Source organism: Vanessa atalanta, chromosome 17 (genome assembly GCF_905147765.1).
Source record: "Vanessa atalanta chromosome 17, ilVanAtal1.2, whole genome shotgun sequence".
Taxonomy (NCBI): Eukaryota; Metazoa; Arthropoda; class Insecta; order Lepidoptera; family Nymphalidae; genus Vanessa; species Vanessa atalanta.
Window position 1 is genome coordinate 810,707 of NC_061887.1, and position 15,485 is coordinate 826,191.

General features: G+C 34.7%; 1 protein-coding gene across 1 annotated transcript in view; it reads right to left on the reverse strand.

Annotated features, from left to right (window-relative positions):
* Nucleotides 1-11,857, reverse strand: part of LOC125070620 (murinoglobulin-2-like) — a 29,964-nt gene extending 18,107 nt beyond the window's left edge. The window contains exons 1-9 of the mRNA XM_047680568.1: nucleotides 11,452-11,857; nucleotides 6,121-6,293; nucleotides 5,401-5,473; nucleotides 5,066-5,228; nucleotides 2,204-2,362; nucleotides 1,820-1,935; nucleotides 1,190-1,394; nucleotides 675-800; nucleotides 117-311 (exon numbers count right to left, since the gene is read on the reverse strand). Coding sequence (XP_047536524.1) covers nucleotides 117-311; nucleotides 675-800; nucleotides 1,190-1,394; nucleotides 1,820-1,935; nucleotides 2,204-2,362; nucleotides 5,066-5,228; nucleotides 5,401-5,473; nucleotides 6,121-6,293; nucleotides 11,452-11,525 — 1,284 coding nt within the window. The 5' untranslated portion in view covers nucleotides 11,526-11,857. The remainder of the gene's footprint in view (nucleotides 1-116; nucleotides 312-674; nucleotides 801-1,189; nucleotides 1,395-1,819; nucleotides 1,936-2,203; nucleotides 2,363-5,065; nucleotides 5,229-5,400; nucleotides 5,474-6,120; nucleotides 6,294-11,451) is intronic.
* Nucleotides 11,858-15,485: the final 3,628 nt, after the last annotated feature.

Below are 15,485 nucleotides of genomic sequence, written 5' to 3' on the forward strand. Positions count from 1 at the left end.
CAACGAGATCCAGTTAAGCTATAGAGGATTAAACTACATTTTCAAACAGCCCAAATATCCGTAAAAAATAAATAATAAAGTATAAAGTATTATCATTGTGAAATAATATAAGGTACCTGGAAAATGTAGTACGGACTGCCGTCATCATCAGCTGTGAACATGACCCTCGCGATGCCTTTCCCATCGGTGGCGGAGTCCACGCACGAGGCGCTGCTGGAGTTGAACTCCTCGTCGAGAGTGTGCGCCGCGGACCAGCACAGGCGCACGCTCTCGTTGGTCGCGGGCTTGTCGTCCCAGCGGGTGGCTTTGACCTGAGCGATGAGTTACATGTGCAACGTTTTTGACATCAGAATGATTTTCCTTCTGACGTGTACTGATTTGCACGCCCCATATACACGATTATAGGTTACTTGTTCGTAGTTTAAAATAAGTATCACGTAAGAAAAGGCCAATTTTATCAAATAATTGCCTCATGAGTTTGAAATCAAAAACTACTTTTCGCTAAAGAATTGCGAAGAAATTTGAATAAGTCCAGAATTCTGCCACATATATTTTCTCTAACCCGCAGTGGAATTGATTCCACATAAGCTACTACTTCCTTAAATATGGGAAGACTTTTGTCAAACTGTGGAATCATTATGGGCTGTTATTTATCAAATGAAACAAATACGCACTTTGATTTTGTAAGGTAGTCCAGGTGATATAACAACTCTGTGCTTGGTGAGGAACTCCAAGGTGACCGGATCGTCTACCACATGAGACACCACGGTCGTGTTCTGCCATATTCTCGTACCCTCCTCCTATAACCGGAAAATATTTAAAAATTGGGGTTATAAGGAGATTCTGATATTAAATTAAATACCTTTATTATTACAATTTATTTATTATTAAATTTACTATCTTTTAATGAACCATGAACATTAATTAAGTTCTAAATTCTGATGATCATACTAATGCCACTGCCTGTTCCTTTACAATGGTCTGTTATTACTTCAAATTGGAACATGGTAGAGTATAAGTTTGGCTTTTCTGAAGTCCAAAACATAAACATTATGACATGACATGATTATGACATTTTAAATCCCATGAAACGCAATGTTGAATGGCATATATTTCTTACAGCGCTATTCTTATGGCTGAAGTTAGAATGTTATGTTTGCTTGGAATATATGTATGTATTCGCACTTACTTGAAACGAGAAGTCAGCGACAACAACGTCAGGGGAACTGTCTCCATCCAGACCTATGCGCTTAGACGCAGCCGCGTGTCGGTGACACGCTCGGGGCGCCTTCAGGCGAACTGCGGTTCGGATTCCACCAGTGCCTTCACCGGAACCTCCCACCCCGCGGAGACGGATGACCAACATGCCTTCCACTGCTTCTGACCACGGGTATCTTGGAAAGCGATTTAGGATAAAAACCAAGATCGAATTAGCGAATTAACTGATGTAGTGGTTAAGAGCTACAATCTAGGCAAACGGTGCTTTTATGTGCTTTGCTCAAAAGCTTTTTGCAAAAACCAAAAAAAGTCTCGGATGAAAACTTGCCACTATTATATAGATATATCCACTGCATAGAACAGGAGAAGCGTAGTGGAATGAGATCGAAACCCTCTTAATCCTTTCTTTTCTAGAATACTATATTAAGGGCTGTTATGTACGAGTAGTATTAATAAAAAAGTAAAAATGTACATTTCCTAACTTTTTGGGCTGTTGTTACATTCATTAATCATACAAGTTTTCCAAAAAAATATAATATAGTTCTGACTCCAAAATTTTCTTAACAGTAGTAATATAGACGTAAAAAGTAACGATTATTACCTCACACACACGGTCCAGACGAGTCTCTCGCTCGTTCTCAAGATTCTAGGTGCGTGACGAACTGTCAGTTGGAATGGCGGCAGTTCGTAGTTACCGACCAGGAATGATGTAGATCCCTATGGTATTAAATTGAAAAATATTTAAAATTGAAGGTTACCTAAATATAAAATAGAAATTAATTTGTCTCTATATACACGTGTTTTTCAAGCAATTTTCTGTATCTGGGTCCTTTAGAGGAGAAAACTACTTCGGTGTTCTTTTCATGTTTTTAAATATTTTCTGAACGATATTCTACTCGGTGGGCCCTCCCACCGGACTGGTGCAAGTCCGTCTGAGAAGGTGCCACCCAATCGCCACAGGGCGAGGTTAACGATTCCTACGCACCAGCGCGCCGTCGGCGAGGCGCGCGCGCAGCGCCCAGCGGCCGGGCGGCGCGGCGGCGTCGAGGCGCGCCTGCGCCTGCGCCACGCCCAGGCGGCTGCGCACGCGCGCCCATCGCCACGCCCCCGCGCCGCCCGGGCCCGACACCCAGATCTCCTCGAACTGCGCCGAAAGGTTTCATTGAAAACATGTCAATTCACATACCTGATATTCCAAATTTAACACCGTGGGTTCGTCAGAAATCTAAACATTTTTTTACAGAACTATATTAAGTATTGATTTCGATTGATTGAATTAATCGATCGGCAAAATTAAAAATATCTGCGCAATTTTATTATAGAAATAAACACCTTGCCTCGAGTGAGATTTATTGACTTTGCGGAGTTGGAAACTTGACTTTAAGCATATAAGCTTATCCTTACGTCTTCCTTACGTCTCGTGTACAGACAATGTTTTTTTGAATTATGAGTATTCCTACTTTGTATAATAAAAACAGATTCAATATCTGTAGCGTTACCCCAAAGTAATATGCCATATGACATAATACTCCTACTACGACTACGAAAATAACCAAAACGTACTAGACGAGAGGTATCAATATCAGTTAGTTGTCTAATTTTACTAAACACGTACGCCGCGGAGCTAAGTCTTCCTGTTAGGGACGATAAATGAGGACTCCGCTGATGTTTAAAATCACTATTATTCCTAAAAACACCGTAGTATCTGTTGCATCGAGATAGTTACTAATGATATACACACATGCACACTAAACTAAATTATTTATTGTGTTCCAATTGTGTAGCTACTAAACTAACTTGACGAGCAAAGATATAACTTTGGAATTTTTCTCTATTCCATAGTTACAGTTAGTTAAAATTAACAGTAAGGAATTAAGCAAGGGAATCCAGACGATACCGCTAGTGTTGAAATATTAGACGCAGGGCTAAGAGGACGTACAAGCGGGTCCCGAGACTCACTCAAGGCTGGTTCGGTCAAGTGGATATCTCCTGGTTGTTACGAGATACTTCTACGTGAGCCAGCATACGAGACACTTAGGGTTGTCACCTCCGAGTGTCGGAAACCAGGACATTATGAATACTCCATTTATTTTTTTGTTAAAATCAGGAATGATGCGTTTTACAATTGTTTTTTATGTATTCGGGTAAGGAATTCTTATTGGTTATTTTGGATGCAAATTACGGTTGAATAAAATTAATGACATCGCGACAGACATTTTTGAAATCTTCTATATAAATAAATATTATATATAAAATCTCAGAAACTATAACACCAAAATTGAAACTTGGCCGGTAGATACCTTATAGACAGGGGGTAGAAATACGGATTTTACGAAACTCCACCCCCAAGGGGGTAAGACGGCCGCAGGTTCAGCTATTATGACATAAATTACAAATGTTGCCTAAAATTTTGGCACCAGGAAGGGGAAGGAAATCGATTGAAAACTTTTAATAAACGTCTTTGTCAATTAGCATTGACACGAAAGTATCACGTAAATCACGATTTAGGGTCGGACTTTACGTCGCCGAGTTTTGCGTACCAAAATATATAATTCATATTTAGAATAGTATATTACATGTAGAGTTAATAACGGTCACTATGATGAAGTTGTTAAGGAAATGGACTAATCCTCATTTAATAATTTTAAAATTCGAAAATGTCCTACGAAAAACAGACGGCAGGCTACCCTAAGCATTCAACATATTCCAGATTACGAAAGGGCCCTTATATACCCGTATCTACTATAACTGATAACAAATTAATATTAACGACCTTTACTTGCCAGCATTCCTTAGCAGGGTGTAGATAAACACTATCTCTTTTCCTATCATTATTGATTTCTTATTAAATAAAGACAAGGCACTGTTTAACAAATCCCCCCCCCCTAAAATAAATTTGTTTCTATTCTAAATCTACCTTTAAAAATTCCATAAAATATTTTATCTGTAAATGTTAGTAAAAGGTCTGTACAAATAACTCTCATAAATTAGAGGAATTATTCCAAATATGCATGTTACGAAGGTGGGGGTGGGGGTAGCATTTGCGTATAATATGCCTCGGGTTTCAAGATTACTTCATACCAAATTTTATCAAATTCGTTTCAGTATTTTAACCTTGAAAGCGGTGACAGACTTACGTTTCCTACTATTTGTAAATGCCTTAAAGTTGAATAATTTTTTTTTTACATTAGTAACCTGTAAATTTCTTACTGCTGGGCTAAGGTCTCCTCTCCCTTTGAAGAGAGGGTTTGGAGCATATTCCACCACGCTGCTCCAATGCGGGATGGTGGAATACACATGTGGCAGAATTTCGTTGAAATTAGACACATGCAGGTTTCCTCGCGATGTTTTCCTTCGCCGCCGAGCACGAGATGAATTGTAGACACAAATTAAGCACATGAAAATTCAGTGGTGCTAACTTGGGTTTGAACCCGAAATCATCGGTTAAGAACATTGTTCTATTAGAAATAAAGTCGACTCTAATTAACGTGCCGCTTGTCTAAGTTTAATTGTTATATAACAATGAACAATTGTATTTTTATTTATTTTTTATCTTTTTTAGTATTGTTTTAATTTCCAATCTATTTAAATTTAAATATAAGACTTGTATTAACGAATTTGATTGTTATAAAAAAAAGGAACTAGCAACAGCCTGTATATGAACAATTACTGTACTTAAGTCTCTCTGAAGAAGTTTTGGAATATATTCCCTAAAGCCTTTACCTAAGATTGGAATATTTATATGCCATTATGTTACTTCTGGCAACACGGCCAAACAAATACTAAGCCATCGGTATTTTTAAGCAACCAGTCGCTACGAGTCATTGCTCGTTGAAATTGTACTTACGTTAGAATGTGCAGGAGTCAGGTCCGCTTTGAGCACGATGGCTCTAATCCTCACCAAGTCTCCGGGGCGGTACCTCGCGCGGTCGGTGTGGACGACCACTATCTTCCCGCTCGCTATCCGCAGGGATATACGGCGGTCCCAAGAACATTTTGCTTCGGGGTACCTGGAAATAGAAACATTTCATCATTTCATTATTCCACCTTAAGAAGATCCAGACATTGTTTTCCATGTTTGAGATCTTCAAACTTTGACGGTGTTTTTGTAGATCTTGCCAAATATTTGAGTCCCTGGTTTGTATTTAAATTGATGCACAAACAACACAATGCAATTAATACCGTATATTAACACTGAGTTCTGCTCTGCTGTTTGGTTTTTCTGGCACCGAAATATCGAGACAGCCTCCGTCTCCTGGAAACAGAAACATTTATTTTAACTTATAATTCACAGTAATCTACAAAGTAGTCTTCTCGAAGTAATATGGACTATGACGGTCAAACTCAAAGACTAACTAACTGTGCAGTATATAAAGCTAGTGTATAATCCGTCGGAACGTAAATCCGAGATATATATCAAGTGCAGATGCCCGTCCTGGTTTACAAGCTTTCCGAAACAGGAATGAGTAATACTTCCAGCTTTGATTATTGTAGTTTATGCTCTAATACCGAAATACGACAACTTTTTACACGATGAGAGATGATACGAAGTATAGTTCACGTGTTATAGGAAACACTGATGATGGAACTATTACCACTATACGGGAGTCTGACTTGTTGATTGGTTTTTAATATATTTTGATACTTTTTGTCACTCGTGGGTTTGCTCGCGTTGAAATCATATCGGATAAAATTTTGCTTATGTCATTCCTTATTGTTCAAGCTTGCTTCGTAGCAATTTTCATTAAATTATCTGTAATGGTTTGGCCGTAAAAGAGCAACAAAAAGACATATGACAGTGTTATTTTCGCATCTATAATGTTACTATACATGATATTCTAGAAAAAAAAAATCAATAGTGTTATGATTTGAATTGAGCTAAATAGTGAAACGTTTACACACCAGGCGACAAATCCCTGGTCGCGCTCGACCTCTCGCCGTCCTCTGTTACCAATGTCAAGACCATTCGCGCTGAACCTTCCGGGTAGAACCGTGAGATACAAGTCCTGCTTGTGCCGCCAGCTGTAAGCACGCCTGGCGCCAGGAAAAGATGGTACCGGTCCGAACATGGTGAACTGGAAACATAAATAATATATTTCATATTAAATACTAAAACTACTTTTATGCTGAGCACCTTAATTATTTCATCTGCGTAACATAGGATTTACTTTATATTTTCTTATATAATATATATATATTATCCTTGAAGAGATCGCTGCTTTAGCGATAAGGCCGCCTGTTGCACCTTATACAAATTTTGTTAAATCATATATTCAATTTCTTTTAAGTATTGGTGGGCAAAAAACTATATTTAATTTTTTTAAGGAGATAGATATTTTGTAAATCAGATTTTAAGTCATTCTTTTTACAGATAAATGACGACATAGCCAAATATCTAATGTCAGTATTTTTCCTGTAATTTTATTCGCCTGCATAACTTTAGCCGTTCGAGATGATGTATTTATGGAACACGAGATAACTATCCAAGGGAATTTAAATTTAAGGATAAGACTATTTCGGCCAGTATTGTTTTTAGTCTTCGCGAAACTATCTTCGTCTACATACGACGAAACATAATAATTAATGAAAAGATGATAAATCTCATAACCAAAATAGATAAATAGATATTCACAAAGCATAACTTGTTTCAATCAGTTTATAATTGCAAAACAATTTTGAAAAAATATGGTGTAAAGTAAGAGGTCATTCCAATGAATAATTTAGTTATTAGACTTTATTAAGTTTATTATCAAAAAAAAAATATTTGAATTTTTTAATGGATGGACAATTTTTCGACCTTTCTAGATTTATTAAAAACTAACGGTCTTTACAATTATCCGAACATATCCACGGAGATTCTCGAAGAATCTATTGGATAGCGTTTTATTGATTTTCAAATTAAGAACTCAAAGTAAAATAAAATAAAATTAACACTTCAAAGAAAAGTTAAATAAAAGTAAATATAACACCTTCTTGCGTATACATATATTATTTAATATGTTAAAGACAGATAAATTACCGTTATTCTTTACGTACGTATGCAAATATTAAATCCTCAATCCTTTGTGGGTCAAAGTCGACATCTACAAATTCAACAAGGTTCAGTAATGTTTAATGTTCCTGCGTTATGGAGGTCAGATAAAAGAAATCGAGGACCTGCAAACGGACAGCTGTTTAGAGGTCAGAGTACGAGATTCTTCGAAATTTATTACTTTTGATAATTTAAACTTTGCCAATTAATAACTTTTTATTGCGATTGGAACCCGGCTCTGTAGTCTGTGGCCTTTTATGCTAGCCGCTATACCAATGAGGTAGTTATAACATCTTATAATTAAAGCGGGTAGTTAAAATCACGATACAATAAATAAAGTTAAGAATAGCCGTAGAGGCACAGAAGAATGTGGTAAGAAAATGTGAATCTGATGATTCTGAGTTTAAATTCGGGCGACTATTTAGTTTTCAGATGCTTGATTTGTGTTTATAGTCAAGGAAAACATTGTGAGGTGCACGTGGCGGATGAAAATCTCTTAGTTGATGTTACTTGGAAGTGTGCTCGTGTAACTACAGGCACAAGAGACATATTATCTTACTTCACAAAGTTCGCTGGGTAATGGCGATTTGAGGAATGGTTAATAGTTCTTACAACGCCTCACGATGTCGATCTCAATGGTGTGATTACTTATCAGGTGGCCTATTAGCCACAGTTATTTATAAAAAATAAAGCATTAGTTAGGGGACTCAGCTTGTTCGCAGTATGTATACATAATTATGTATTTGTTTAGATGGTTCACAAAATTGATTTAATACATTTTGAAGTATAATTTAAAAAAAAAAAAAAACGATTATACGCGCTTTCGTCTGTGTTGCGTCTGAGTCAGACCAAATAAGCGCAAACTTGATTATTTCTGCCATTCTTCGATTAATTGTTTCTTCAGGAATGTGACAATCATTGTATAGACGTGAGGAGAGGTAAACTGATAACACTTATAGCCTACTCCAATGGAAGTAGGAAAACAGACAAACAAACCTTAGATTTACGTTTTTCATGCGATTTGGTAATAGCTCGGCTACATAATGCACTATTAATAGTTTATGATTACTATTATTTTTTTTTATAATACAACACTATTGCACTTAACCACTTATTATTACCACTTTAATTTTACTTCCATCCTTCCTGATACAATTACCGTGCAATTGTTTCTATAATAATTCCACAGTTATTTTTAACTTGTCCTATTTAAAAAAGTTACGGTTCATGTCAAAAAAAAAATCATAAATAAGGCATATTACTCAATACAAGATTATATTAAAGATAAAAAAATTATTGTTAGTTATTAATTATACTTTACTGACATACTCTGTAATTGAAATATTAAAAAAAGTTTCTGGCCGGTTCTACTCGGTAGAATTCATCAGCAGATCAGCTCGACACTGCATCATTCAGCTACACTGCATCGTTGCTCTAATGAATCTTATAGTACACTAAGGTATAAAGCCGCATCTCCCGGGGTCTTGGGTACAAACACACGTTGCGACCGATAAAAAGTTATATGGTTTTTCTAAAGTATTTTAAGTAAGTAACCAAACTAATAAAGCCCATCAGTATTTATGATGCTGGATTTCATTTTCACCGAGCACGTGATGAATTATAAACGTAATAGTAGTTTGTGAGATTATCATGTTCTGATTTCCAGATAGGTCGACAGATGCTGCGGGGGATTTTGTTTTATAATATGCATGGGTATGTAGCAGCGTTCTCCATGTTAAACAGTGATCATTCGAATCATTTAGTAGAAGTAGATCAGTAAACGTAATTGAAGAATAAAAGTAAGATTGTCTATGAATTTTTTTAATTAAATTTTATCCATCGGATATTTTACACACATACACGCACGATCCAACCCGCATTGGAGCGTTTTGATGAAAAAGGCTTCAAGAAAAAAGCACATACAAATTATAAAATACATAGTGTTAAAAGTAATGTCTTGCGGTATTGTGTATTGTATCCAGGACGCGAGGAGACGTAGACAGATATGCTTCAACTTTAGAGTTAGATAATTTTCGGCGCTTGAGTCATTATCTCAGCTCACTAGTTTCTTAGAAATATGTTTAATAATATTTTTGGTATCCAATGAATACGGAAAGATATTTTATTTCATAGAATTATACATTTAGATGTACCGAGTAACCAACCGGACCTTCGTCCATTGTTTCCCCAGGCAGAATAATTAACTTTTTTGTTATATTCAAATCAACGTAATTATTATTTGTAAGTCGTTCATTAATGATGAAGCAAAAAATAATCGTGAGAAAATCGACGGAGTTAATTGTATATTATTATTAGTACGGCAAGGACCGATGGCTATGTTTACGTCATTTTATAAACGTTTTAATTTTTTTTTATGTCGTGGTAGGCGGGTCGGGAAATTTGCCCCCTGATGTTAAGTGGTCCTCACCGCCCGTAGACATTGGCCCGTAGATTTTCATTCATATACCGCATTTAGTAAAAAGCGGTTATTTTAATATTAGAAACAGACACTGCAATTTTATTATATGTATATGTTACTGTATAAGCTCGAACTAAGGTAAATCTTAAGATTTTCTAGTAAATCCTAAGATTTACCGACATGAGTTTTTCCGACTTTTACCATAACAACCTAACCTAATATGTAAATCCTAAGATTTACCTTTAGTCACTAATGGTAAATATTCGAATCCCAAATTTTTTATGGACATTTACCATTATAGATATTTGTATATAGATTTTTCCGGCGGCAAAAATGATATGCCTAAATGCTATTGTAGCCACTCCCAATACGTGACAATTTGACAAGCAACGCGCGGCTTTATGTGAATCGACATTTATTGCAATGATGTATATGTGTGTATATATTTGTATGTCGTAGGTACGATTTTTATCATTCATTCGTACATTGTAAATGTATTTGTTGAAATTGTTCATTCAAACGTAAAACGTAACGTAATGTAACAGGGGTCAGCAAGTTCGAAATTCAAATAATAAAAAAGACGTACGTTCTTAATCAAATAAAAATCAAATTAAAATATACTTTATTCAAGTAGGCTTTTAAGAGCACTTTTGAATCGTCATTTAACAAACTATTTAAAGTAAAACTACCACCGGTTCGGAATGTAGATTCTACCGAGAAGAACCGGCAAGAAACTCAGTAGTTACACGTTTTCAACATCTAAAAATAAAGTCATATTAATTAAATACAATTAATATATAATCTGTCGTGTTAGGTCGACATTAAAGTAACATCCGTTCTTAATATGGATTCAATCAAGTGATAAACTCGTTACTTATTATGGTCTACAATTTCAGTTAATATTGGTATTTAAAAATGTTTAATAAATATATTATTTTGGAACAATTATTCATACAATCATTTAATTCAGTTAAATTATATAAAAAGGTTGATAACCGCTGTTTCTAGAATAGTATCCGATTATGTTTGTATCAGATATAGCCACTGCCTTAGCATAAAGGAATTCTTCTAAGCTATGAGTAAGATACTCTTAATCATTGATACGTAAAACTTAACGCGTATTTTATTTATAGTTCTAGAACTGTTATACCTGCATGCATTGCTGCATGATTATTTTCTTTAAATTCCATAGAGGTGACCACTTACCACCAGATGGTAAGTGGTCACAGTCAATATACATTGGCATTGCAAGGCTGATATCTCAGATATTGTTGTCACGGGCGGGCCAGCTTGTGCCAATGGTACCAACAAAAATTGGCAATTCCAAAGGGCCGTTTATGTAAAGGATATGGGTATAAATCTTCACAAAGCTTTAAGTAATATTAATCATTAGTTACATCTTCAATACGCCAAAACCATGTGAACAAAAATAACAATATCACCTACATACGTGAAAATCCTAGATTACTATGTTTTAACGCCACTAGGATAGATCTTGCTTCTGTTTACAAATACATTTCGAAAATTCAATTTAAGACATGAATAATACTAATATACATACATTAACTAAGCACTAGTTGAGGGTAAGCTGGGTTTGGGAATACGAATCGCCGTTATACACAGCTGAACGAATTGTATAACCATAATAATATAAATATAAAATTAGTTTTACATTGCGACTGTTGTTCAATCCTGATGAATATTTACCATGGCATATTTGAGCAGCTAATTTTTTTTTAATTATGATGGATAAAATTCAATTCAAATAAAATATCACACTGACCTCGTAATATTTTGCGGTGTTTCGATGAAATTCGCCTGAGCCGGTATTATAAACAATACGATAAACCAACGCATTGTCACGTCTTGTTTACCTGCTTTTTTGTAAACACTCGTCCAAGACACTTATATCACAATTTATTTTCAATTTTTTTGTATCGTATTCAAAGCACAATAGAAAACTTTTAATCATTTTACACGCAAGTTTATTACTAAACTGATTCTAAACAAGCAGTACATGACAATTTTTTTTTTAATAAATTTAGCGGCAGAAATATTGTTTGTTAAAAGAACGCTTCGATTCAGCCTAATAGGTTAATGGTAAAATAAAAAATAGCTTAAACATTCATTCAAAAAGAAAACATTCTGTATTTAAACGGAAATGAAACCGCGTTGTTAAGAGAGATGCGCTCGACTAGATCGCTGACCGTCGCTCGCGCAAAGGTCGCGCGCGAATGTGTGCGCGCAGATGTCGGTAACATTTTTTTTTCTTTATTTAATTATTGATGCGTAACAGTTATAACTTTTTATTTGTGACCTCCTTTATGAGTACCGTTTTATATTGTTAACGAAATGCATTTATCGAGACGATTCAATAAAATCCGTATGTCTTAATTTATATTAACTTGTTTACAAGTTTAAGAGCAACGCCGGGAACTTTTTAATAGTAACAAAACATACCATTTAGATTTGATCCAAATCAACAGTCATTTTATATTTAAACTTATTATAATCGAGACCTTAGAGCTTATAATTTTCGTGGTCACGTAATTAGACAACACCATTTTATTAAATGGAATTTTTTAAATATTCATATTAATTGAAAAACGAAGTTTAAATAGTTATACGTTATAACGTTAATGGGTATTTTTCCTCTAAAATATAAGTCTCAAGTCCATAGGTCTTATGCCTTACACAAAAAGTATGTATATATATTTAAATATTAAAAAATAATCTGTAAACATTTGTAAAGGTATTCTCTGGCATAGATTAATGAACAGAAAATATATTAAAATGTTAAACTTAATCTTAATTACGGAACCAGTTAAATTCCAACACGCTTAACATGTTTTTTTAATTAGGTAGCGGTAAATCAACCGTATGATATGCGATGCAAACTGTGATGAACTTCCAATCTTATTCACGACATAAATAAATAATCGATACAATAGAATCCAATTTTAAAATATTAAAAAAAAAACATCAGAGAACTATTGTTAATTATTATATGTAAGTATTTATAATTTAAAAATGTTGTTCTAGCCTGGTTAGGTTAACAGGTCGAGCATTGACCGAATAAAATAGATTATGATATAAACAATGAAAGCTAGAAATGAATCAAATAGAAATAACTCATTAGCGGTTGTTTTTTTTTTCGAATAGCACAGACCTAATCGCATTCAGCCAAGTAATTAAATATAATAAACTATAGAATTCAATTTCAGTATTCGTTTATCGGTTATTATAATGATCGGTTTTTTAATCATATATTTAGAGATAAAATGTATACACAGTTTGACAGTTACAGTCTCACCTGTAGGAATGTGGGTTTATGTATGCTTTATGTTTATTAGCGTGTGTGGTTGTATCTTTATAGTGGCCTTCGTTGTAGTTATGCTTCGCGCGGTCGCAAAGCAGTTTGTTCGCTTTGATTCTGATTACTGTACTAAAACGTAAGAAATGTGATTTTAATACGTACTTAAATCAATAATTGTAATTAACTGCATTTTTATCAATGAAATTGCAAAGTGTTATTTACATTTGTCACTGATGTACATTAAACGATTTGTTCGTTTGCACTCGTGACGCTCAGCAGTGAGTGTGAACATTTACAAAAAAAAAACGAATACATTTGTTACCATAAAGTATCAACAATATTACAAAATATTCAGTGGCTCAACACTGACCACAAGCCTGTCCTACGGGCACCAAATACCAGTTACAATTTAGCACGCTTAAACAGTTGTTCAGACGATATCTCGTCCCCACATCTAATACTTTCACTAAAATTAAACAATAATAATACGCTTCATGCTTCTCTATAGTCCAGTCTTTATAAAAATCAAAATATTATTTATATATATAAAGAAGGGTTGGGTATTAATTCGTTATCAGACATATTTATTTCCAAAACTATAAGTCTCGTCGTTTTTGTTCGTATCTTTTTTAATATTCCATCAACTCTGACACTTCGATTCTTTTCTTTTTTTAACATAACACTGACGTTGTCAGCTTGTACAATAAAAAATAAAATAAATTGTAAATAAACTTTTTGATGCTTCGACATATATTATATAAAAGTCTATAAACAAAAATCATCGTAAACGTAGGGAAGATTTAAACATATAAAGATAATATTAAAAGTATCAGCATTGACATGACATCTTGTCAAAGATGTTTGAGTTTATTCTGCTACGCTGTTCCAGTGATTGGGATAAATATCCGGAAGGTGGTAACCGAATTTTGAGTTGAAATTTATCACACGGCCGCCTTGATTTTATAAGAGCTCCTTCCAATTTTTGACGCATTCTAATAGTTTGAGTCGCAGCCTAGTATATATAGGTATCTGATATGTCTTTACAGTTTTTTTCACCAATTTTAACACCACGAGAACGATTTGAGTTATTAACGCAACTTAAGTAGTTGAAAATTTTAATGGTGCTGGACTGGATTAGAGATTGAATTTTTTGGTTATAATCTACGCGTTTTAGTCCCTGATAATATTATATAAATCGATAATCATTATATTCTTAGGTGTCATATCGTACGGTGCCGAAACTTGGACACGAAGTACGGGACTAGACAACAAATTTAATAATAATATAATGACTCAGAATGCTATGAAACGAGTTATGCTCGGAGTATCTTTGAAGGATTACATTGAGAATGAGTCTATTCGGGGATGAACTGTAGTTTGCAAACGACATAGCTTGAAAACTGAAGTGACAGTGGGCGGGTCACCTATGTCGTAGGATCGATGTCCGTTGGACAAAACGAGTCCTAGAATGGAGAACATGGTTTGGCAAACGCAGCGTAGAAGATCCTCCAGCCAGGTGTACCGACCTGAAGAAGGTGGAAGGACCAGACTAAATGCGTAAAGGCAGAGAATCAGGAGCTTTGGCGCACCATAAGTTCGATTTCATCCAATTTCATTTTATTTGCTTTTATTTCGACGCCAAGTGACGCCATCTATATTATACAAAGACAACTACTTAGTTTGATACATTGAAACTGAGTGTATCGTATAGAGGGCGTTAGGTGAGAACAATTTGAATGAATTTGAAATATACATCTATTTATCAAAAATAGAAGTAAAATGGGCAGTGGTTTTATTTGTTAATAAAAGAATACAAATTAAATTAACGTTAAATAACGTTACTTGTTATTTTAACATTTTCTGAGCGAATACGATAAGCTGCAGATAATTCTGTGGCTTAGTGCTAAAAGGGCTTCAATTATTAATAATTAATGAATCTGAAATCTTTTCAGCCACGGCGAGCTATATCAAGGAAGCACAACCAACTACGCAGAATATATTATACACTCTCTATTCCCTCACTCTCATAGTCCTATTCGACGGCAAATCCGACACGACAGTAGTCGTGTAAACGTACTGGCGCAGAATCAACGGCTTTACGTGATAACTAACTCTAAGGCTGTCATTGAGAATATTTTTAACTTAATAAAGTCCTGACCAAACGTGGTTTGAACCTAGGACCTCGGGATCTCTGGCCATTTATCTTGCCACTAGACCAACTAGGCAGTGAACAATACGTAATGTTGCTCATATTAGTAATGTTATGCTTACTTTCTCAGTTATAAAGTAAAAAACATTTTTTTAGCGCACGAAACATTAAATTAGAGTAAAAAAATCGAATACAATATCAAAATCGAATGCCAAGCTTCGGTAGTGTGTGTAGTTACTAACGATTTGGTAAAACGTCAATAATAATTAATAATTAACTAAAGATATAGCTCTAACTGACATATTAAGTATTTTCGCACTACCGGTATTTTTTTTTGTTGCTTCTTTATAAT